The 26,638-nt window shown below is 42.8% G+C and overlaps 1 protein-coding gene across 9 annotated transcripts in view; it reads left to right on the top strand.

Moving 5' to 3' along the window:
- LOC111249741 (uncharacterized) overlaps window positions 1–26,246 on the top strand; it is a 99,948-nt gene extending 73,702 nt beyond the window's left edge. For 4 of the 9 annotated variants that reach the window (XM_086986375.1, XM_022804008.2, XM_086986373.1 and 1 more), the window contains 7 exons: window positions 1,632–2,024; window positions 10,282–10,430; window positions 10,727–11,037; window positions 19,253–19,412; window positions 19,604–19,736; window positions 20,055–20,242; window positions 20,535–22,287. In XM_086986375.1, the coding sequence (XP_086842501.1) occupies window positions 1,632–2,024; window positions 10,282–10,430; window positions 10,727–11,037; window positions 19,253–19,412; window positions 19,604–19,736; window positions 20,055–20,242; window positions 20,535–21,023 (1,823 nt within the window). In that variant the 3' untranslated portion in view covers window positions 21,024–22,287. Of the gene's footprint in view, window positions 1–1,631; window positions 2,025–10,281; window positions 10,431–10,726; window positions 11,038–19,252; window positions 19,413–19,603; window positions 19,737–20,054; window positions 20,243–20,534; window positions 22,288–22,639 lie in introns of those variants that run through there. The other 5 variants (XR_015325913.1, XM_086986377.1, XM_086986379.1 and 2 more) reach the window with 5 other exon arrangements.
- The last annotated feature ends 392 nt before the right edge of the window (window positions 26,247–26,638 follow it).

The raw sequence follows: 26,638 nt of genomic DNA, 5'->3' as shown, positions 1-26,638 counted from the left end.
TGGCCATAAACGGGACGAATGGCAGCATCCATTGCGCTTTCATTGTAATAAAATTATAAAATGAATTTTTGCAAAAAAAATACCCATATTCACGGCGTTCTATCTGAAGCTCGAATAAAAGCATTCCAACAATTTTAGCATATCTACTACTGTCAAAGATCAGCTTTCAGATGACACTAAACCCGATCCGACGCGACTCGTATTACCTGATACATGATATATTTAAAGCCATCTACCAGGAAAAAAAAACCGGCCGGTATATTTTTGACGACCCAGTACATTACAAAGAAAGCAAAACATAGCAATTTTTTTTTAATTATTATTTTTGTGGATGTGAACTAAACGATGGGTGAGTAATATAATATCGTGATGGAAATTATATAGGCAACCGTCCAAAGATAGTAAAAATAGTGACTAAGATGGGCCTGAGCGGCAAGAGATCCTACAAGAACCTACATACCTTGTATGACATACTACCCTGCTAATATTTAGATGTTTGGCTGCAGAGTTTTCATCTGTATTTTGTTTAGTTGTTAATTAATCAGTAATTTTTACTTTCGTAAAAATTAATCTCAAGTCACCATTGCATACTAACGCTTAATGGATACATATCGTCAGCTGTGTATAGGGCACACACTTACGTAATACAAAGCAAATAAAAATACCTTTACATACACGTAAGTGGTAGCTGATAAACGGAACGACTGCCCTCTTATAGCTAGCAATATACCACACCGAAACACAATGAAAAACAACCTAGCCCACATTGGTGGCAGCGTCGGTCTGAGGAATAGTCCCGCTCGTAGTATCCATCCAAAGTACGTAGTCCCCACGCCTGCTAGCTTCGCCATTATCCTCTAGAGTTCTGCTGCCAGCATCCTAATTCGGTGATAAGGCGTTGAATACAGACTGCAAACTCGTTCTGTGCCCTTCTAACGCCGACACTTAGCTCATAACATGTCTCTCGCTGCATCTCTTACTATATCACAACACTGTCTTTCAGCTGACACAAGCAATGTAGCTCAACAAATCCCTTGGTACCTTCGTTCTGCGCATCATCGTTGTGTTTTTTTTCGTTAGCTATTCCTTCTTCTTTCTGTGTAAACAAAGCTCGAAAAAAACGACCTCATGCGATTTTTTGAATTGTCGCACCCTGAAAGTGGATGTTGGCTGACCGTCAGCTAAGATATCCAGTTGACGTAAACACGTCGCGATATGAGAACGTTTAAGGTGCTACTTCTGCTAGCACTGGCTTTCACAGATTGGTTGAACGTGAACATGAAGTTTATATAATGTGTTTACATATATGTGTGTGTGTGTGTGTGTTTGTAAGGGTGTAAAGTCACACGATTTCACATCCTTCTTTTTAGTGCTATACTGTATAATAGAATCACTAACCCAAACGTTTGCTTGTGCTACTGTTGTTGTTGTTAAGATGTTATTGTTGTTAGCAATGTTATACATGGCAAGTTATTAAGCAATTAGTATACTATTGTATTTTTGTTATTGCTATCTTTTCCATCTCATCACGTTACCACAGTCGTCATACGTTAACGCTGGTTTACGGTCGACGTGTTTTTTCTTTCTTTTACATCATCTTACCACTTATTGCGGTAATTTTGCTATGACAGGTTCCGGAGGCACGTCCTCCATAAACTTGAGCTCAAGCGGAGTCTCTTCCAGTGGGGCGACCGCGTCGCCCTTAACGACGAGCACCACCACCACAGCGTCGGCGGCCACAACTAAGAAAAATGGCGGGGCATTCACGCTACTTGGATCTGGCGGTACTAGCAGCAGTGGCACAAGTTCCAATGTAACAAATTCTACCTCGGCAGGTTCTACAACTGGGTCTGCGACGGTAACCAACGGAATTCTAAATCATTCGACAGGAACGGCCACAAGTAAAGGCTTGACAACGACTGTCGCTAGCAGCGGCGGGATGCAACATCAGTCTGCGCAAAATCACCACAACAACTCACACCCGCATCATCACCATCAACAGCCAACGACGCCAATTGGAGTCGGTGAGTAATATCAATAATCATATTAGTATAAAATTATAATAGTCATTTTGCTTTGCTGACCACGTACTCTTCGCACGTACACGCCGTTCTACGAGGCTCGAACCAATGGCAACTCCTTATATTTATTATTGTGTTCAGGTGCTGTCTCTTAACTAGCTGAGCTAGTGCCAGATTGTGTGGACCATTCGATAAAACGAAAGAGATAGAAAATTGCTGAATCACTGAGTAATTTTTGGCACCGGAGAGGCGCTATTACTTCTGGAGTCTGGCAGGGTTCTGTGAAAATGAGTGAGATTTGGCCGTTTATTCAACTAGAAACAGCCTATGATCAAGTCTGCCTGCGAGTGGCGGGGTACGTTAATTAGCAAGTCGAACCGTCGCCACCTTTGAAGGCAGTTAGTGATAAACTTACATCACTTCCGAGACACTGCTTTCGGACGTCGTTTTTGTGGATTCTTTTGTTTACTTCTGTGATCCGGATGTGCTTCTGTACGATGCGTTCGACAAGTGAAAATCGGATCTGGGCTCGGATAGTTCGAATTCGTTTGAATAATCTTTCTTTCTTGAGTGTAAATACGGGGTTCGATTTCCTCTCACCGTTTAAACGGATCTATTTTCGTCAAGACACAGCAAAAATGTGATTTATTCTTCATCTGAACAGGTCTAGTGCATAATACCTTACATTGCCCGCCCGACTTTAGCCCAAAGAGTCCAAATTCTAGTTTATCAGCTCTGCTGTGGCAGTTGTTACAGACAACAGTTGGCTGTCTGTTCCTACTGACGCGCCGGGTCGAGCTGTCCTGGGTCGGGTCGAAACGTGCTGAAAATAACCGTACGCAGCAACAGACAGGATCTGCGAAGCCGTTGGTTTTCCTGTCGCCTGGACGAAAAAGCCGCATTCAGCCTATCAGGTCTAATGCTTGGCTTCGGTAGACGTCAGGCAATGTCCTACCTGAAGAGTTTGCTTGAGTCGACATGCCTGAACTTCAAACCACGGACTAAGGAGACTTCAGCGTCATTCGCGCTCTAGCCTATAGTAGATTATAAAGTATTGCAATCGGTAGTACATTAAAAACTGCAGGATGTGAGTATGTTTCTGGAATGTAGGAAAATCGTACACGTGACGACTCAAGGAAAAGTAGGGCAAATTAGAATTATTTACTAGCACCAAATACCCTATGTGAGAAGACGTTTGCATGTTCCTTATAGTAACAACGCACACCTCAAAAACGGTTCGGTTATGTTCTAATTTGCGATATGATTTGCCAGCAGCTTGGATCATGCGTTTGTGTTTGCTCATTAGATCTCTGGCTATATATTATATATATGGCTCTGATTATATATATATATATATATTATATATATATATATATACATCACACAAGGATGTGCCCACACATGGCACGTTTTTGCCTCTTCGCAAAGAATCCCCTTTCCGGGTCAGAATATCGACTGATCAATCTATGGGAGCAGCGAAGATATCTACTGGTTTTATGAGGCCGGACCGGAACGAAGGTCACAGATCTTAGTGCTTTTTTGCATTATGATTAGTGCTAATCAATCTGACTATATAACATAGCAAATCAACTAATTTTCAAATCTGTCTTACACGTGAACAACATTAGCACCTGCACCCTCTGTTCAGTTACCGAAACACATGGAAGTATCAAACGTTTGCCCTAACCATAAGGAGAGTGCTTTCACGTGCTTACAACCATACGTGTTGTCTGACAAAACCGTCATTACGTGTTACGTGTATATTATTATGCTGGAGACATTAACGAATGCGTTCTTGCGTAGCATTTTTTCTTACTTCATACCAGAAAAGTAATCGATATGCATAGACGTATACAATCTACGTTCCGTTTACTCATTGATGCTCACGGTATCAGCGAAGGCAAACTGTACCTTTTCCTCAATGAACGGCTTGTACGACCAATGTTATTACAGCTATTGTCATTACTCGGGTCATTGAATTTGTCCTGACGCTGGTGCGGTGGCCCTGCTTTGAATGTGACCAATGCGTCACCGCTAAAGCTAAATCTGGGGTCCCGGCGAGCAGAACTTAGGCAGGACGCCACTCTGCCATTGCATTTTTATTCAGTTATAATATATAACGCTACAATCAATAGTCGATCGAATCGAAGGCTCACATGACCCAGAGGGCTGTCTCGTTACCTCGGCTGTCTCGACGGCCGAGAGCTATCAATTTTGAATGGAGATTAATTTTGCTATCTGGTTATGATGTATCACTGTATTGAAATTGAATTATACGAAACGGCACCGTATTCCTGCGAGTGTTGTCTCTGTATAGCATTAAAGCTTGATGCGACGTTTCGCAAAAAGCGTCCATTGAGATTAAGCACATTATTTGTACAAACACATTTCGATACGTTATACGATATAACGTAATGGCAGTTACTGCATCCGCGGCTGCACTAATTCACATATGAGCAAAGCTAGAACGTATAGAATATTTCTGCGTTGTACATCGATGTACATCTTTCATCTATTCATGTTTTTCTGCGTCACTTGTGTCGTCTGACGTTCGGTGAATGACGCTCAATGGAAGCACACATTTTCGTGTGAGAAGAAGACCTTTTCGTTGTTATCGGCCCGGTGTGTCGAGCTTCATTGAGCACTGAATATAACGGCGGCACTTCGTTTCAACCTATCCCCGAATGGATTCGTTCGTGGTAGAACGAGTATGTCTGTGATTTATAGGCTGGTCCGTTGGTGAACTTCGCTATTCGTACGGACCGACGAAGAGTTCCGAAGTAACAGATGGTTGGAAACTTCGTCGTCCGCTCGACTGACCGGCTAGCAGAGAGTCGACAGAAACGCGTTGTAGCCGCAGACGAAAAGCGTGTGCGCTGTTCATCTTAAATGTGGAGGGCGCAATCCGTTGAGCACTGAGAACCGTTTAGGACTAATGTAAATCTGTATAGACTTAAAATAATAGGTTTTCGTAGTAGTGCCTTTACTTTTTCCTTACCTGGTTATTTTGCCGTCAATTCGTGTGCTGACGTTTCGTTGTTGCCCATAGTGTCATACGCGTTTTTAAATACCTGGTTTGGAGACAGTGAGAAATTGCATCGAACTGGCGGAACAGGTATTAGAGAATCTTATTCGTAACGTGGAATATTTAATTAGATTTCTGAGCCTCCCGTTCGTTCGAATCGAATCGATGAGCTTGATCCGGACGGCCCGCTTCAGCGCTTTTATGTTCAGGTGGACTGAGCTCACTCTGAGCTACGCGATGTTCCCATGTAAGCCATGTCTCGAATCGCTCGAGAAACAATTGTATCACGTTGATTTCTTCGGATCAAAAGCTAGCCTTTCTGTCGAACCTAGAACCCAGTTTAATCGCATCTGGAAATCACCATAATGGGAAATACAGTTTCATATTCGATAAAATTGTGAATCAATACCCAGTAGAAGGATGGATCTGCGGAGATTTCCAAACGAAGCCAGTTGATCGATCGACCAATCGATTGGTTGGTAATTGTTGGTCTTATGCTGGAGAGGTAATGCATAGTGATGCCTTAGAAGCTGGAGTTAGCAGTGATGACTCATGATTGAGATCTCGTGGGGAGGTTGCGTCCCGGGGTTGGCTTCGGATGAGCTTCGTTCTGGAGCCCTTTAAGCCTTATCATGTAGCGCTAAAAACAAAGAGGGAGATTCGCGTGAAGCCGATTGGATAAAGGTGCTGCCCTTAAAAAGGAGAAATACTAATAGGCATAAGACCTATTTTGGACCAAACAAAAAGCAACTGTATGTAAACTGTTTTGCAACGATAAACACCGTACAACTCTAATTCTAGTCGAATGATTTTGTCTGCCGTGAATGTGAGGTGTCGCGCAGCAGCAGTGAGTCGTAGCAAACCACATTGACTATGATTAGAGACAGAATTGTACAAGAGTATAATGCTTCACTCACACTTATTTCTATAGCACTTCATAGCCGTTTGACGACTGACTAACGTCGTTCATGATATCCAGTCTAAATGTGCCGCTCCTGTTTCTTCAAGCGCCTGTCACGCAGCCGTCAATGGAGCGGTCGTAACAGATTGAGGCATCCAAAGTCTATACCGCTGTAGTCGGACGAAGGCTTACCGATGACAGGAAGTGCGCATCACTAAGATACTTCTTGACATTGGCGACCAGATACAATGTCAGGCTATTAAACATTAATGCTGCCCACCGGCATCAAGTACGAGACGTTATACGTGCTTATGTGCATCTGATCGACGGCTAAGACTGAGCTTTAACGATGGGGCGAACCCAGTTTCCTTCAAAGACACAGAAATAGCGAGTCTGTTGCTAACTTGACAGGGTTGGCTTTGCGATATAATCATTTCAATTCACGCAGTCCTGAGAAGAGACTAAATTATAGCGAAGTTTGAGCAGTTACTACTTGAAAAGAGCGATCTGGTTCAGTTGAACTTGAACGCCGCGCTGTATAAGAGTTGTGATTGAGAAACAGGACAACAAAGGTAATCAGGACGAGATGTGAATGCAATCGTCACGAATAAAAAAAACACGTTTCTCAAGAAGTCATTTTCGAAGCCGTTCGAGGTGAAATGAAAACTACACACGATAATTGGAACCGATCGTATGCGACTGTTTCACACACAGCGAATTGGGACGCTAAAAGATATTGGGCCTAAAATATTTCATTCAACGCCTTGAATGCTCCATGAAATAGCCTACACTGCGGGCAGATTTGTTGGTGTAAATGGAACCCAACGGAGTACTAGCCAAACTGAACTATGACTAGCTAGTGATTCTGGCATGGGGGCAACATCTATACGTCAATTACTGCTTGCCAGTAATTGGATAGATAAAGCTGTTGCATTGATATGAAAAAATTGGCGGAAAACAAACATTACGCCTTGTTGGCAGTATCCACCGCGCTGGCGTAGAGGGAATCTATGCTGAACTAAGGAATCTTAAAATTGTCAAAGAAATAGAACAACATGATGTTTGTAGTTCGACCGTGAGGTCACTAACTTCTAATGAAGCAAGACGTAAGAAAAGAAACCTTTGTTTTATTAGTACCTAGTTAGTACCTAAGGACCGTCACTATTATCGGTAGCGGCAGCATCGGATAGCGGGCACGGGGAGGTGCATAATCGTGTGCAGGGTATTGAACTGTACGGTCAGTGGTATAGCGTTTCTTCTTTTACAATCCGTTTGTGGCAGCTGGCGCGGGTTTTGTCATGACGCTTTGACGTGCGTCACGTAACTGTTCCTTGGGTCTGTCCCAAAAAAAATGGTGAAGTGTTTGTTGCTGCACGCAGATCTAGCCTTTGTATTAGACAAGCTTTCACTTTATTCTGCGATAATCGTATAAGTAAATGCTCTCGATAATTAGCTACAGTAATTAAGAATTAAAGAAGCATAGGATTATAGCTAAGGGCCAATCTGTAGGTGCGCAATCGATTACCACGAAAAGCCAATTTATCTGTTACCAGGGAAGTAGAAGCCAAACGAGTTCTTCAATAGTGGTTGCACGCGAAGAGAGAATACATAGTTTGTCCCTCATATACCAAAGAAACATAACTTAATTTCATGCATAAAAATGAAAATCTATCCAAAGTTCTATCGATTAATCATGATCAGCTCTTTTGAGCTAAATTTATAGGAACAGGATTAACTAGGAAAGATATGAGGCCAAGCTGACCACTCATACGGCCTTACTACAGAACTGTTTAGTACACTGAAATGTATAACGAACCTGGACGCTACATCAGCTGCTACGTGTTAGTACAGATGCGCCAACTACGGAAGAAGTTAGTTATCATAAGACGTTGTACAGCGACGTTGTGGACCTGTTGAACGCGAGGGGAAAAGTCAAATACGCTTTTGACAAAGGAAGACAGGAAGCGTTTCGTAAAGTATCGAAAAACGCGGCTAGCAGCAAAGGGACACCATCAGATTGAAGAACAATGAATACACATAATATTACTGAACAATAAAAATTAATACATTTGTTACCTAAACAATATCCGCCCTGTTTCAGCGTCCAAATGATAACGGCCAGAATAATGAATACCGTCAGGCCTTGCTATGGTTGTATGCTTTATCAAGGACGTAGATATTCGATGAACAGCAAGTATCCGCTCAGTGTATGTGTGCTTGCACGTGCTCGTCCTTGTCAGTGCCTCCCTGACCGTCAAAACCGCAGCGGACTGGCAGCTGGTCTGCCTGCGGTATCGGCTGCTGCTGCTACCACGATTCTTCTATGGATTTAGTGCCTGGACATTCGTCCCTGTCACAGCAGATGATACCCAACGGCCCGCCACTAAAGGTCGCCAGGCAAACGGCCAACAAGGCCGAGCGAAAAAAATACTGCACAGCTTGCTTCTGTTATTTTTTTTTTCGATAGAAGTCTATCGTTTGTTGTCTTCAGCTGTTCCGTCGTTGTACCCTTGCGGGGTCGGTCTTGATCGGCCGGTTTTACTGATTACGCCATAGCGTCTATGACGACTGGGCGCGACAGTCCAATGGTAAACGACTTTTCGCCGCGATCCCTGTTGAAGTCTTCCTGGTCGACGTTTGCTTCGGCCTCTGCTAGGTTCGCTGACTTTCTTCGCTGGGCTTTATCACGAAAGAGCGGCGTCGCTTAGATTGATGACACTGTGTTCTTCGGCTAAGTGCTTAATGTTCTTTAGGCGACGTCTTTCCTTCAACTTCTCTTTCCAATAGAAAAAATCTACACATGTCCTGTCTTGCCATGCTATAGACGGGCTGCCGTAAGCTTTCTTTTTTCAACAGCAGCGAGAAGGGCAGGTACAATGACAATAACGACGGCGAGGACGATTTATGCGATATGCCTTCATGCTCCGTTGTCGTTGTTATCGCCGCCAGTATTTCTTGTGCCGTTCTGATGGTTGCCACTTCTCTAAAGGAATTCATTGTCGCGATCGAGCGTTTTACGCGCACCCGTGCCATCATCCAACGGTAATTGAACTGCAGAAACTGAATGGGAAATAATGGGTGAAGGCGCTTGGCGCTAGACGCTGAGGTCGGCGAGGAGAAACTACTCCCAACACGTTCATTCTTCAGTGACATGTACAATCATATAACAACACGTAGACACCTTGTACGATTGTTGTCAGGTTCGACACTTTGATTAATTATGAAAAGAGCTACCATTAAAAATAATTTATAGAATTCTAATCGAATGCGAGGTTGCCTGAAGGTTTGGCACTCGTGGAAGGATATGATGATATTTCAGGTACGACCGGCTGGATACATACTGTTAGGTTAGACACATATACAGCTTCTTGAGGTGAAGTCGCCGCGGAACTGAACGAGCCGTTGAGGGTCCCTCTTAGCGATATCTAACAAAGCGTTTAAGGCGTCATCGTTGCTACAATCAAATTCGTATTTTAGATATTGTCACCCTCCTATAACGAGCAGCTCCTCCAATGGTCGCCTTATTGCCAAAATAGAAATTAATAGCTGAATAGTTAATATTACTGATCGTTTTAGTTACGGTGTCGTCCATCCAGCTTTGAGTGCCTCAATTACTACGAGAACGTATGAGTACCTACCATTGAATAGAACCTATTCCTTTTCCTAAACAACAGTTTTCTCTCTGAAAGTTCTCTGAAAAGACGACGTTACCATCGCAGAATTTCCACTGAAGAACAGTGGTCATCATTTGAGAAACCGAATCGATTTGGGTCTCATCTGGTCGTTTCGATATCACCAAATACTGAACAATTGTATATAGAGGTAATTTCCAAGGTCATTCGTAATGAAGTTACGCCTTACTGGACTGTCGTCGTGGAAATCCGCCCCGGCGACTGTAGTAGTTTCCTGTCAAAAACGTTTTGCCTCACCAACGTTACCACACACATATGTTTGTTTTATTCTATAAACCTGTTCTATTTAGACAGATACAGGGATTTACATATTTGTCAAACTTAAATGGCAGGTACATTAAATATTTTCAATATATATATATGTTGTCTTAAAATGGGAATATGTCGTTCATTTGATACAGATTGGACTATGTGAATGATATAAGCAGATGTGTGAAAATAGGTGATTCTTGGGTTCGGAAAGAGTTTACATACTGTAAAGTAAGCTGCCAACGAACATCCAAAAAGTGCGCACATTTTCACGGTTATTTCCGCGAAATTATAGCGGTGTTATATCTTCAAATCCATTTACCATAAAGCATGTATGCAATCTGTACCGGATTTATAAGAAACACATTTAACTAATTTGTCACGCTATTGCAGGTAACTCAACGTCAGCTGCCACTCCAGTTGGAGCGGTCGTCGCCGGCGGGGTTGGGGGTTCGGGGGGTGTCGTGGTTAGTTCGACACCACAGCCCCTCACTGCATCCAATGTCCAGGCGCTGTTAGGACAGCAACAACAGGCCAATAATGTACACACCGCTTAAACGTTCCTCAACCCTTGCGTGATTTGATTTCCTTCATAGCTTCTTTAAACTATTACAGTTTATACAATGGTGCCCTCGTCTATCTTGAAGTTGATTTAATGACATATTCGTTTGAAGCCAAACACGTTAGTGAGGACTTAGCTGAATCTATGCAAACATTTCTATGTATCACTGTGATGCCCCTCTGAAAATGTACAGAAGCTTTCAAAAAGGGGTCAAGCAGGTTCAAAAAATATTAACTTTTCTTTTCATTTTTCGAATCATTTTGATTTGAATCACAGGTAAGCCAGATCTCACTATCACAGCCAGCGGCGAAGAAGGGTCGGCTGACGGTCACTGCCGATGAGGCCGCCGGTTTGATAAACGGAACTACTGCCAATGGAGGCTTGGGAAGTGTCGTCCTAACAGCGAATGTGCTCGGGGGCACAACGGCGCTGGGCGCCGGGGCAGGTGGTGGTCCAGGCGCCCCAGGCGCGGGTTCGCACAAAGTCTTTCCCAAACCAGCCTACTCATATTCATGCTTGATTGCTATGGCGCTCAAAAACTCGAAGACGGGCTCGCTCCCGGTAAACGAAATATACAACTTTATGATGTAAGTACAACGATGCAACAGCAAAAAACAGACCACGACAACGCTGTGATTGTATAGAACACTTGCGCACGTATAAAAGGAGTTATACCACAAAAGAATGGCTAAAACTGAAAACAATGGCAGAGTCAGAAACTCGTGTGTCCTGTAGTAAAGTCTAAAGTAAAATGAACTTTGAAGGAATTTGTAGTTAGATGCAACAATCGTTACTCCCTAACGTGATTCAGATATCCTTAACTTACCAGTGATTGACGTAGTAGTAAAAATACTAGTCGATTTTCGTGGCTGTTTACTAACTTTTTTCAAGTTATAATTGCGTGTTGCGTGGCATGGACAACTTGATTCTACGGGAATTTACGGGGTTAAATAGGCATACGCATATTTGCTTAATCACTTTAAGTGAAAGAACTTTTGAAGAAGCTTTGTTTAGAACACGTTTGTTGATCTGCTGCACACACATATATAATATATATATATAAACCATGGCTCACCTGTTTTGCTATTCTCTTATAACGATATGCTTTGATTATTAGCCACGCAAGCTCACGCCCTGTGCGTCTCAGAGCGGCTGACCGTCAAATTACTCAAAAACTGACTACAAGGCAAACTCCTACATTCCTTTTTTTCAAGTTTTTTTTTGAACAGACCTTCAAAGGCCGCTAATCAAGAACTAAGGGTTTATTCCTACTTAACTTATTCTAGTCTAGTTCAACTAGGCTACGCGTATGTTCTTCGCGAGGCGAATTTCTGTCCATTGCCACCGCTTCTTCTCTGACGACGACGACGACGACGACGCCGCCGATAATAACAACAACAACAAAACACGAACTCTGGTTTTTTAAGGCATAATAACAAGTTGAGAAATGCTACGCAAAAGGCAATTTGCATTTTGCTGTTTAACTTTTGACTCTTAAAATCGAAATGGTCACTTGGGCTTTTCCGAGCCAGCGACCCTTTCGTATGTTTCAGCCAGTTGCGGAGTTCCGCGAGATCCGGGTACAGTCCGAAACACTTCGGTAGTCCTTCGGTCCGGTCGGTATCCATGTAAAGCGGGTCTCTGCGTTTGCCCGCTGCCACCGCCGCAGTCGTTAACGTCTCCTACCTTGTTTCTGTTTCACATAATCATCGCGGCGTTGTTTTTTCGTTATCCTCTTTTCTCATTTTGCGTTGTGGTGTCTGTTAGATATGTCCATGCTGCTCGCCACGCTGTTTGGTTGCGGTGTGTGGTAAAAACTGGTAAAATATGTGTAATCTGCTGTTGCTGCTTTGATCCATTTTGATAGTTGTCAACTTTTTCGGATCGGCTGAAGCCCGTTGGCAATCCAGTTAATTGCCCTCGGCAACAAACATCATCATCGCCATGTCAACAACGAACGCCGTTCTACTATTATATCTCGTCATCATGGCTATTAGCATTACTATTGTTGTATTACAGCCTTCAATTGCTACTTCAACTGCGACCCCTCGCTCTCGGACAATCGTTGTCGATTTTTAGGCGCTAGCCTTTCCGCCGTAATGAAGAAAAACAGGAATCAAGTCATCATGATCATCGCCAGCAGCAACAGTAACAACAATAGCAGCAGCAGCAGCAGTAGCAGAAGCAGCAGTAATAGTAGTAGTGGTAGTGGTAGTGGTAGTGGTAGTGGTAGTGGTAGTGGTAGTGGTAGTGTGTAGTGGTAGTAGTGGTAGTGGTAGTGGTAGTAGTGGTAGTGGTAGTAGTGGTAGTGGTAGTGGTAGTAGTAGTAGTAGTAGTAATAGTAGTAGTAGTAATAGTAGTACTAGTAGTAAAAGTAGTACTAGTAGTAATAGTAGTACTAGTAGTAATAGTAGTACTAGTAGTAATAGTAGTACTAGTAGTAATAGTAGTAGTAATAGTAGTAGTAGCAGCAGCAGCAGCAGCAGCGGCAGCAGCAGCAGGGAGCATAAGAAGGTATAGTGATAAAGCGGACCCGCTGGATAGGTAGTTGCAGCTATTTTCAAGAATATTTAGTCAGAGAGAGAAAATGATCAGAGAGAGGTATAGAGCTGATGGTAACGATCGTCGCTTGTGGATGTATAGCGTTTCGGCGGCGCTGGTCAACGGCCACGTGGTCGTGCGCACTGCTGAACTGCCAACAGTTCCAGACTCTATTCAACGAACGCTTGTCGCTCCTTGGCTGTAGCGTTCGCTGCTATCGCCGCCGCCTGTTGAAGCCCGGTCGGACCCAGAAACGGTTTTAACTTCTGGTGAGTGCCGCTGCCACTGCGCCCCCTGCTGGCTAGTGACATGTTGACTTAGCTTGGCTGTGCTCAACTCTTGTCCAAAACGATTTCAATAAGCCAACTAACGCAAATAGCTGAGGTTACTGATGGCCGCAACTAAAGTCGGAGCGTCAATTTATCGCCCAGAGGCAACGAGTCGTCGAGTTTGCCTATGTTGCCACTCACTCACTCAGCTAAAAGAATTGCGACGGGCAAGGGACTCTCCCGTCGCCCGTCTCGCAGTGCCTCCATCGTCGCTGGTGGCGATGTTGGCGAGTCTTCCGCTGTCGACCCGCAACGGGTTCACGCCATCGCGTCAAGTTCATGGCCAACAGCAGCGGCTGCTGTTCTGATAATGTTTGCTCTCACTCCGCTCCGAGACGAAAAATGCCAGCGCCCCGGTGAGCAGTGAGTGGCAGGCAGTGCAATGCGCGATAGGCAGCAATGCACGTTAGAGCCGTGAATCCGTGGTGGCTCCGTAGCATTGTGAGATACGTCGGATTTATTGGCGGTACCAACGGTATTGTTATTGTCGTTATCGAGAAACGAAGGGGACTTTGAAATCATACGAAAATTTGACGCACACCTTCCAGTGGAGTAGCCCCGCGAAAGTCGCTGTTCCGCGACATAACAGAATGCCTCGTAGACAGAGCTGAATCTCGACGCGTGACACGATTTCTATTCGCGTGTGTGTGGGGGGTTATTTGAAGAGTGGCAGACAGAGCAACCGCGAATGAAAACTTTAGGCAACAAATTCTTAGATGGGACGAATTTCAGCAATACTGGTTGAAAGGGTTTTGGGCCATCGAGGTACGAAGAGACCATACAGGAAAGACTCTATTGAAATATTCGCTGAATCTTGTTCCGAGGGTGAACTCGGAGCCACATTACAAGTCGACTACTACTTCGACACTACTTCCGTTAAATGCCAGTCCTTAGAGTCCTAAGAGATATATAAATGAATATCACCGTTGTGATATCGTAATGAACTTAGCTAAACAAGCAGACACAGTCATCGTCATGTATTACCGTTATGCCCTATGCCGAACTACCATTCAAAATGGAATTGAGGTAACTCGCCTCTTCCCACGGGATGCTGTTACCAGGTGCGTTGTATACAGAGTAAAAGAATAACAAACTTTATGTTGACAAGGGACCAGCACTACAAGCTCACAAAAGCTTCACTCTCTCATTTACTCTTACAGATGATCTTAGTAGGACGTAAGGGCTGGATGAAGTATCCGCTTACAGAGAAACTTAACCAAATCTTCTATTTCCGTGTGTTAATTTAGCATGAAGATAATTTGAAACCTGGGGTGTTCGATAACCATGTGGGTCGCTCTAAGTAAACTAGCTGCGAGAACAGACCCATTGTAATAATGTTATTTCGTCAAGAACAACAACCCCCCATTTATGATAAGCATGTTCATTCATAGACTCAGCGCTGTAAGACTGTAGACGCAACTCACCATGTGCTCTAATGGATTTTCGTCGGGGCTCTACGCACATAAAGGAATTAATGTTAGGTTGTGTTATTACTATTATTATTATATTATTATTATGTATTTTGATTTCGTATAGAGCTGCTTTCAACGATGAAGATCATAACATAAAATCAAGCTTTCTTCCAAGACTCAATGACAGTGTGGAAGAGCAACTAATAAAAACAATAGAACTGCAGGACAGCTGCTAGTGGACCTAAGCTCGACCCGAAGGTCTATGAACCGTATGATTCACTCAAGGAAAAATGGCTTTAGAAAAAGGACATGTTAGCGGAGTCGTCCTGCTACAATGCTGCGGTAGGCAGAAACCTGGCAAAGGTAAAGATTTTGTTTACCTTTCAATCCTACATGTCAACTGCATGACTTGTGGGCAAACACAAGTATAGTTGTAAGTCAGAGAATGCAGGGCCCAGCGGATTTTATAGGAAGTTAATCGACATCTGCCATTTGTAGGCCCCAAATGAAAACAACTTTATCTATATATACTCACGAACAAGCAAGCCTGAGCCTAGAAAAAGTCCAATAGTTTTAATTTACTAGTTATCGCACCGTTTACTATCATCTTCGTCAAATGTGTAACGCCTGCTTATTGTCTCAAAAACGCCTGCATGAATTACTCGTATGGTTAGCTTATACCTACCAAGAGTTTTCGATCATTCTTATAGCAAAAATAAGTAGCAGCTTTTGAACATCATAAGTGCGCCCTACTCGTTGCGCGCAACTTGCAAGAGTTACGATCGCTGGCCAACGATGCTCAAACGAAGCACATGGCCATATCGTGCAATTTATTAATAGAATTTTTGCTTCCGTTTCTATTTAATGACGGTTCTCGTCGTTACGCCCCCGGTCATTTTTCATTGCTTTACATCTCACGTATGCCCTTGCCCTGTTGTTTAACTCTTGTCGTCGTGTCCCCGCTGATTCTTCTGTTTTTCAAACTTCATCTTCTTAGAAGTAAACGAACACGTGCGGTGTTCGCATATCTCAAGCTATGTCTGGTATTGTTCAAATATGCAGAATAAAATGAAAAAAAAAAGCACCGCGACAATGAAAGCTAAAGAAAGTCGAAAATAAAAAACGAACTTTATTTGTCGTTGTCGCCGCCGCGACCACTGTGATTTACCGGCGTCAGCAGCATCGGCAAGGTGCCAAACCGTCGACGACGCTGATGGCTACGGATCGCGTCGGAAGAAGCTACAGAATAAGACGTGAGGAAAAGAACGAATATTGCCACATTTCTCTGAGTCGAAGAAAGGGGTAAGAGGCGGGGAAAAGCAAGCACTGACGATGGCTCTATGGTGGGCTACGAAGTGCTTGACTCTGTCTTTGTAAGTGGGGATTGCTGCTGCGGCTGCTGCACAAAAGGCCATGATACCTTAGCTAGCGTCGATTGATTGTCCGGCTTGTCCTTGACTGCGGCCGTTGGCACTACAGCCAGCCGGTGCTGATCGCCGCTGGTAAAGACGTGGGTTATTACTATTGTGGAGTGTTCTGGCACGCACCGAGCGCAGTCACTTTAATACCCTACGTCGACATACATACACACACACACACACATACACACACACACACACACACACACCAACACAGAAACAAACAGCCGCTATCACACTGGCAAAAGGGCAGACGAATGGGGCAGTGTTAGTGTAGTGGTGCCCACACGCATCCTTCTCCAAAAAAGAGACTGAAACGCCACAGGATTGAGCAGGGGCAACCGTGGCAGCCAGAAAAGTAAATGTAAGTGACCAAAAAGAAATGCGCATTTCTTCTAATCTAAAAGCGAGGCAAAAAAAGACGAGAAATCGGTGAGAGGCCAAACAACAGAAAACAAAAGCGGAAAGAAAGCCCGTCAGCTTCGGCTTTTTTCCTTAGCTTAGCCATCCGTCAGTTTTCGCCAATGGCACATAGTGTGCGGACGAATTGAGAGAGTTATACTCTATTTTAGCTAACAAGGACCTTTACGGTGGAGGTGCTCCTGGCCGTAATTAACCCCTAGAAGCGAATCGACGAGGGCAGAACACATGAGTGGGTAGATGGCGGCGGCGCAAGACAGGAAAGGAGAATACTACTGGCCGATGGTTGAATCTGAGTCAGCAACAATTGGTCTGTGATGGCTTCTGGAGTTAGACAATTCTTGTTGTTATGAGTATTGTAGTCGTTGTTGTTGCTCTTTCCACTTCTAAGAAATCAGCTAGCTACCCTTTTGAATGTAATCTTGGCGCGGTATTGTGGTCGTCGCCGTTGTTTTTTTTTCGCGGTGCTTCGTGTTTATCGTATTGATATTTAACAAAATCAAGTATTTGACCTCTATAAAGAAGCAACGAGCAATATAATTACGGTTATCGTACGAAGAGGCAGGGCAGAGGGCATTGTATGCCTCGGGCCATCTATGGACGGTGTGACCCATGAGGGCTCGAACATGCGCTGAATGAGCGATTTAAACTATACGCTTGGTATGTTAGGCGAGTATAGTATTGTAAACCTGTGATTTAATATTTCGCTTTATTTCGGCCTTTTTTCTCTCTCATTGTGTTGCTCGTGTGACAAAAGACTGGTAGATTTAAAGCGTTTGGTTGACGACACATCGATAGAAGCCAACGGCGAGACGAACCCTAGCCTGGGGAAATTCTACAACTGTAGTGGGTATAACAAAACGACTTTATTTGTACGTAACCTGTTTGAGGCGAAAGCATAACGAGCAGGATATTGCGGGCGATGAATCGTCGGCTTTTCTGTGTGGCTACCGCCAAGGAGAACTATTCACGCTTTTACCGCTACCGAACTTGAGCATTTTGTACGGTCACTGGGGCCGTTTTGACAACCTACAAAATTTACTCAGCCTATTGTAGGCCGTACACAACGTGAATTTAAATCTACAAATTTCCTAACTATTCGCGATTTTCTTTAAAGAAACCCAATCTTCAACGTTCAGTCATTATAGTAGCTTTACATTTATGCTTAAATCACAATCACAACGATGACATAATAGTGTGCAAAAATTTGATTTTTTCTTTATGTGACAATGGGAATATTAGACTTCTTCAGGTCAATATCTCTGCTAAAATCCTATCCCCGCTAATGATACGGTCAGATCTATTTCGGGATATAAAACCATTGCGATATTCAGCTTGGTTGAAACCAGTAGCTATATTGAGCTCGTGTTTTGGACAATTGACAACAATTAAAAATATTCTTACTACCTACTTGCTTCAAACCCAAAAATACACTGTGCCCATAATGACACCCATTATCGTATATAATGATAATTTTCAAGAAATTTATATTTTGAATTCGTACGCCACATTACACGGTAAAAGAACAAACATTACGTTAGAATTTTGCTTCAACGTTAATTTGCCCCGTGCCACCAATCAGATTCAGTTGAACATATTCCAGTAGTACTGTTCCACTTCTGCAATAACAATTGTCAATATTAACTCCGGCACCACAGTAAAGCAGACTCTTTCAGATCTCGCCTGTAATTGGCACCTCTCATAGCGGTGCCAGCGTTTCGGACAACCGTTTAACTGCTGAGGGGCAGCTCAAACGCTAGAAAATATCGGGTCTGTCTTTTTCATCATTTTCTCTCTATTACCTGTCTGTTTGTCTTGCTATACTAACAGAAATTACGGCAACCGGGAAGTGTGATCGATTGAGCGAGCCGACCATTGCTACAGAAGCAGGCAGCTCTTTGACTCATGAAACAATTCTCACTTTACGACATAGACAGTGGCATTCCATGATTAAGTATAAAAGTTGTCGTAGATATCTTGTCAAAAGGGAAATAAATACTGATATTTCGTAGTCGTCGCGTATGACGGTAGTGAATGATTATTATTAGTCTTTTCTCGCTTCCGCTTTCCCTTGTACTTTTTTCACCGACACACCGTGTCGTCTCTGTGATTGCTTTTCCTAAAGGAAAAAGAGGCGAGAATTTAGTTAACGCGAGAATGATACGTGTTACGTCTTTATAGCTGGATGGTACTTGACCAACGGTCGTAAAGACGTTTCCACCGAGACGCTGGACGACGTCGGAGCGGGGAACGACCTCAGACGCAGTCATTAGTGTCCCGCGCCCGTTTGCTCAATAGATTTAGTTCATCCCTTGATAGCGTAAAATAGCATTGTTCAATGGAAATATTCACGTGTTTGAGAACGTCTATGGTAAAGCTTAAGCTGAATTCATTCTGATAGTCATTTTTACAACTGGAAGATGATGCTTTCGAAACGTTCGAAGGCTCTTAGCATGACTAAAGCTCAGAGCTTCGTTCGACACTTTCGAAAAATGATGGAAAAATTATTTACTCTCTCTTTTGTTTTGGTTAACCTTTTTAATATCAGTAGAACGTGAAAGGCTTTAGCTAGTGTTAGAATCCCGATTTACTTTGCAGCGAATACGTTTACGACAAAAGTAGACGGTTTACTTAGAAATCCTTTCCGCGTTCCATGTTTTCTGTGTGATGTATGCCTTTCAGTGAGAACTTTCCTTATTTTAAGACGGCCCCTAATGGCTGGAAAAATAGCGTACGGCACAATCTATCGCTGAACAAATGCTTTGAGAAGATCGAGAAGCCCACTACAGGGCCAAATGGAACCCAACGAAAAGGCTGTCTTTGGGCCATGAATCCTTCAAAGGTGTGTATAAATCGACATAGATCGACAAAACGAACATCCAAACCAAAACGTGATAGGTTTATATAATGTCCCTAGTACTTCTCTAATTTTCGAAGCGTTTCCAGCGTCTAGCAGCTGTTGAAAAAATACTTTTAATAAAGCAGCGGTTCTGTCTCTCATGAATTCGTTCGCTATTCATTAATTGTTTGTAGGTGGGCAAGATGGACGAGGAAGTTCAAAAATGGAGTAAGAAGGACCCCGCCGCCATTCGACGGTCCATGGCAAAGCCTGAACGCCTCGAACTTCTTGAGAAGGGCTTCCTTAAGGAGCTATACGGATCAAGCGGTATGTCAATCGATTGGCCAATACCGATAGAAGCCTCTTATCTACGAGATGTATGTTTTATGGCACGCTAACATGTTTTATCAACAGAAAGCGTTAGGGGTGGCGTACGTTTTAGCCTCGCTTTCTCGTTGGCGTGCGGCAAAAAAGCCTTAGCTTGCTTTGGCCGTTTCGCCTGATTCCATGATGCCCGTGGGCAGTTTTGTACCACCGGTGAACACGTGCACTTTTCTCGGTGTGTCCATTACAATAAACAGTAGTTATCCTCAATATGTAGTATGTATGCACTTTTCTCTGATTATGCATATGGGAACATTGTAGGTGAAGCAGGCTGCACTGATAGCCTTGATGATCTCGAAGACTTAGAAGATGAAATGGAAGATGCTGGCGGACACTCATCTGCCGATGAAGACATTGACACGTTGTTACCCGATACACCGCCCACCTCTCAGGATGAAGAGGCAGGTTCCGTCAAGGTCAAACTTATCGACAGTTCCGCATTGGAAAAGGTAGGAGATGCTAGACCGGATCCGCTATACGATCTGGGCACAAAAACCACATGTACTAATAAAAAACATTTACACATTCATTTGTTCGACATGTATGTAAATATAAGAACTCGCCTTTACTCTCAGTAATGACATCGTCAACCTCCAGACTTCTATAACAGTTATACGTAATATCTTAGTCTTTGCTAATTAACAGCGCTTAGTGGCACTTGGCTATTGTTATCTCAAACCACACGAATCTCATACAAATAATTACCGCGGAATATATTCTTCGTATATCCAATTCCACCAGTTTGAGAGCAGTCCATGGGATACTTGGGAAACGCTGCAGCCCCAGGACGAAAACAAGCCGACACCAAACAAAATTCAGACGGTCCAAACGTCCACGCAACTGATTCAGGCTGCCGTCAGCAGCGGAGTCAGCGTAGCGACAAGTGGAAGCGGCCAAACGGTGACCCTTAGCACGTCCGGCAGTCCCATCGTGCACCCACAGCAGCAGCACTCAACTTCGATAGCGACAGGGGGTAGCAGTACCTCCACAACGACAACAACCCTAACTACTAAGAAGCTCGTACTAACCGCGGGCGGCGTCGCTCGCCGGGCGGTCGTCAATGCCGAAGGCGGCACTCTCTGTGCTACCGGGACTCCGAACACCTATATCTTCACGCCGTCATCACATTCAACCACTGCGACCACGTTGCACCATAGTACGAATGCGCACAAAAATACATCGCCTAGAGTGAGCCTTAAACGAAGCAACAACAAAATTATCGAAATTTGAATCTGATCGCAATAATGGATATTATTATTATTACCACAAGGTGAACATCAATTGAAGACGAGATGCAGAGCTGACGACAATGCTGGTGATAATAATGAAAATAATAAGGATAATGATGAAAAGAATGAAGATGCTATAAAACTTATATAATAGTATATCTCCTGTGGCGTAGAAAACAAAAAAAAGGACGTATCCGTTGATCATAGTAACAGATAACTAAAAAATTTACAGCTGTGTAGCAAGAGTATGTAGAATCTCAACATTGTGACCAACTGTGGCAACCTGGCGATAGATGCAGTTACAACGACCTCTTAATCTTGCTTACTATCGAGTGAAAGTCCGTATAGATAAAGTGATGCCGTATCGCGAGTGCTGTGTCGTAAATAGAAAAGCATCATGCGCGCTCGTTCCAATCGATTAGGACAGAACTAGGAAATTCACTACGTGAATGGAATGGACTGCATGTGTTTTTGGCCTATTGAAGGCAAAGTAAGACGAAACATGAACACAAAGCAAATCAACAGACAAACATGCATACGAGCACGTAAGCAGTGAAACACGGATACGTTAGCTAATCGTCAGGGCACGCATGACAAACGTCATATCTGCCTCAGGGTTGGACGTATTTTTTCGACGAGTAAATATTTCCTTCCAAGGATCTCCTGCTGCCGCATCGTGATCACTATTACTACGAATATGATGACAATGCAGCCTGTAGTGGTTGTCGATGAAGAATAATATGGAATGCGTGCGCAAGGTCCCTGGATGTATGATAACTAGTATATAGTATATACGGCCTGTGTAGAAAATACCGTGAACAATGTAGAATCAAATACGGGGGTGATGCAGGGGTATACATTTTGTAGAAGGACAGTTTGCAGAACCTTAAAGCATGTGATGCAGATGAACAAGGACAACATGAATGAGTTGAGAGACGAATGAGGTTTGCGTGTAATGGGCCCATAGAAATAGATCTGCATCAAAAACGGACGGAAGATCAACAAGGACCAAATAATTTAGCTGAGCTGACGCTTCCGCTATTCGCCTCTGTGGGATGATAATAATAATAATGGAAAGACTAAGAGGGGGTTGCGAGATAAGCAAGTTCTGTATAACGTTGCGGATCCCAAGAAAGAACTATGGCCTGAAGGAAATGGGCGGTCAAGTGAACATGATGCTGATGCTAGCATTGGCTGAGTTTGTCTTGTATCATTTGTGTATGCATGTACAAGCCTTGTAAATAAATCTTTATTATATTTCAATATTCTTACGTATGTTTTCCTCGACATGTCATGTGTATCTGAAGCCTGCTTTGAAGAAGATCTGTTTTGTCCCATTTGATTTGCCTTTTTCTTCTCAGTTGATTCGTTTCTTTCCCTTCTGCATAATCCTCTGCGTGGTGGCTATGAGTACATCATGATGCTATGCGTGCACTTCACTCTTCGTTTGGAACGATAGCGATTGCGTCCCCTGAACGACTCGAGCCTCACCGGTGACGGCAATTAGTGGCTGTATGCAAACGAAGTTTCACACATTCATGTGTGTTGTCTGTGTCTTTCTTCTGATCTCCTCGGTCGCGACATTGCGTCATACGCCATGTCCCCGTACATTCACAGGTACAATGAAAATCGAACCGAAAATCGAGATCAAGGCTGAGCCGGAGTTCGAGTTCATTCGGTGAACTTCGGCGCCGGTGGCGAGGGCGGCCGCCGAGAGTCACACTGTAACGTCCTGAATGTCCAGCAACAACAATAACAACAACGGTGGCAGCAGCAGCAGCAGACACGGAGCCGCGTCGTGCCGTTGCATGAAATTTTAACCACAAGGTGTGAAAAGTACGACGCAAGTTATCATCCATCGTCTCGTATCGTATTGACAAAAGTTGATCTTCAAAAGCGAAAATGGGTAACAGTTAAGTGTGAAGCCCAAAGCACAGAAAGCGTTGTCATGCAATGCCTATCTATTACCAAGGCTGAAATGGAAAACTCGGACGCTCGAAGAACACTTCACAGAGCGACTGTACCCCTACCAACGCGTACAGTGATATTTATGCATTGATTCGAGTGTAGAATGGTAATCGAGCGAGAGCTGCCATGGTCCGACTGTCGTCAATCATTGCTTCTTATCTGCGATCATACGTCTATCGAGACCGATTTATCCTTTCGTCAAACGTCGTTCAAGCGCCGATAACAAATACGACAACACGCAGTGACATGAGATGAACGCAAATCCACACACACACACACACACTCATATATGTGTATGTATGTATATATACATATATATACAAATTTTGTGAACTCGTTTTCACCAGTTTTGCCGGCCAGCAGCACCTGTGGCCTATGAGAGGCTTGATTACTGTTGAGCCTTTTGACCTCAATTAGCGATACAACGTAAGTTCTTGTACACTCAAATAGCAAGACGAACACAATCACACGTCCACCACTTTCGACGCGATCAGAATGGGTAACAATGGCTACCGCGCAGGGACCTAGTCTGGGTGCGACTATTATCAGTTAAGATAACGCGACATCAGCGTCAAAACGAGTGATGCGTGAATTGATTCGTTCCATGAATAGAAGACAGTGTCGAGGATAAAGTATATATATATGTATACTTAGTAACGATAACCTAGTGTCAGGTAGATAGGCACCTGCCTGCGCTGAAAATCGAGTAGGACTCGGTACGGCTGAGTTGGAGGTGTTCTGGAATTTCATTCGCTTCGTGCAGCGAAACAAGGGGCAAATAACAGAACCCAGTAAATTGGCATTCAAATCCCAGATCGATGTTGTCACCAGTTAAATATAGCAAATGAACTTCCATCTACTGATACAATAAGATCCCACTAGCCATCTCAACGACGCACACAAACAATAAGGATATATTTATATAATTTAATGCATTTTGATGCATAGCTCTATAAATATGATATATAAATATTAAACGAAATTGAATAAATGATCAATTTGGTGGTGTGGGAACGATGTGTTGGACAGGATTTGATGACAGTTGTTGCCGCGGCAGCATGCCGTGTCGGCACCTAAGAGGGTTCGTTTTCGTCAGTATAGATTCTATTTTTTGCGAGTTTAAAAGAGAACTCGATCTAATTTTTTGTTAATGGTGAATGTTGTCACAGATGGTTGAACCTGCAGAGAGAAAATCAAGTGACTTGGTATAACGCTGCTTTTCTCATTTGTTTTGCCTTTGTTAGGTGTCTGATATGGGCGAAGTTATATTGCTTGACCCTGAGCGTCTCAACACAGTAGGAAAAGCCACATTTGGCAAATAAGTGGTGCAAGCAAAAAAGCAGCAGGTCCCAAAATCGGGCAAGTCTGAAATTTAAATTGAACGCGTGAGTGATAAAGCATGGGCTGTTTGTGTGCGTGTGTGGTGGCAGTAACTGAATTGTAGGTACGAAAAATTATATACCCGATTACGCATATATAAGTTCTACAGCCAACGGCGATATTTCGGTCTAAACGGGGGTGCGAGTATAGTTTTGATACAATGAATATCTTGCTGATAGGCGAGGATGACACCTCAAAAGGTTTTACGATTTCTACCCCTCAGGATGAAACGTTTTGTATATGTGGGCAAATGAGGAATATCGTTAGTGTACATCTTTTTGCTAATGATTTGGATCAAACAGGGACATGTGGCTGGCTATATTTACCTGTCGCCTATATATATATATATATATATATATATATATATATATAATGATGCACAAACGTGAACAATTGTGACAAATTTTCTGTTTTTGTCAAGCGCGATTTAGCCAATCAAGTTAAATCCTAACCTGTAATAATGATCAACTACCATACCATAAATAAGGATTCATTAATTAGACCTGGCGAGCATTCGGTGTCGGAACGGCACGCTACTATGTGTTTATATGTGGATACAGGTTGAGTGTTGTCAGTCAGAAAGAGTATTATGGATTTCGTACAAAAGTCGACTGAACACGGCCCTATATATATATATATTTCTATTCCTTATCATTTATATATATATATATATATATATATATATATATATATAAATGATAAGGAATAGAAATACGTCGTGTATACAACAACGGTCCATTTTCAAGCAGACGAACCTTTTATAAAATAAACTTCAATCGACTATACAACAACTGATGGTAATGGCCATGGAAAATAATATGTACTTGATAATGTCCAGGAGAAACATCAGCAAGATTATCAGATACATTATACTGTTATAGTCTGAAATATCCGATGGTTTAAAATCGCGTGACTATAATACAGCTATGGAGTTAAAGATACATCGGTGCAGAAGCATAGCTACACAGCCATCATTCGTCGCTATAATAATCAATCGAGTGAGTTATCAGGAGTCGAAATCAGGGAAACGATATGGGGAGAACTCCGATGGGGAACGCGTTCATGAGATAGCGATTAAGATGATAGGGACGCCCACTGACCTAAAATATGTGAACATATACCTTGTGGTGATAATTTGCACTGTAATGATAAGGAGAGGCAAAAGGCTCATAGAGAGGTTCACAGCGAGCGGCGAGATGTTGCATTTTGCGCATCTAAGATATATAACATGGACATAATGATATCTTATATACTAAACGTATTGATCGGAACCCGTTCTATCGAGTTTGCGACGGTGAAGATACGTAGGTAGACTATCTACTAAGATTATATATATATAATATATATATATATATATATATATATATATATATAACTAAAACGAAAATGCCGATCGACAACTGCAGTAGGGTTGAGGGTACATTTCTTTGTTAAAAGTTCATTGTTTAGTTCATTTTTGGGTAAGTGGCACCTCGAGTGGCAGTGAGGATAAATGAACGATGTGTATAGATGATCGTGTAAATGTTGTGATTGATCAAGAGCAGCCGATAGATGATTTTGATCTCAGGAACGCTGATGGTAGTGGTAGATGCTCACCTGTTGGAGCTGTAATTACTGTTAGAGGTCGTCAAGAAGTGTAAGGTGGATTCACTATTTCGTCATCATAAATGAACATATATGATTATCTTGTATACATTTGTACATGTTCACGCTGCGCCAATCCTGACATCTATATGGAAGTCTAGTAACAGTCATAATACCATCAATGGATATTTAGAGATGCCTGTATCAAAAACAAAAAAAAAGACCAAACAAGAATAAGAATAGTTTTTCTGTTCGTCATGTTAGCGTGAATATATTAATTTGTTTATTTGGTTTTGAAATGTCTTCTTTTATTTCGTTACGAATCAATAATACGAACCCAGTGGCACTGCTCGTGTAGCTATAGGCAAAATTAGATGCGTGGGGGAACGTTTGATCGAAGCGGATGTCCTCATTAACGTTCGCAGCTGTAGATACCCATAGACAAAACGTGATTGGATACAACATCATATAAAATACGTTTTGATAAGGTCGGAAAAAGGCCGCCTTGTACATCATAGTTACGATGCGGAGTCCATCAAAATGTGGTCTGTAGCAATGAGTGATTGTTGGGTTATGTTATGATAATTTCAGTAATTTCGATTATTTGTTATTATGATTACGAGATAATAGTATATGAGTTTTATGTATAAATAATTGAATTTTATCATTGTCACTATGGTGATC

This window comes from Varroa destructor, unplaced genomic scaffold (assembly GCF_002443255.2).
Source record: "Varroa destructor unplaced genomic scaffold, Vdes_3.0 BEIS01000004.1, whole genome shotgun sequence".
NCBI classification, from domain to species: domain Eukaryota; kingdom Metazoa; phylum Arthropoda; class Arachnida; order Mesostigmata; family Varroidae; genus Varroa; species Varroa destructor.
This window is presented reverse-complemented; position numbering and strand designations above follow the sequence as displayed.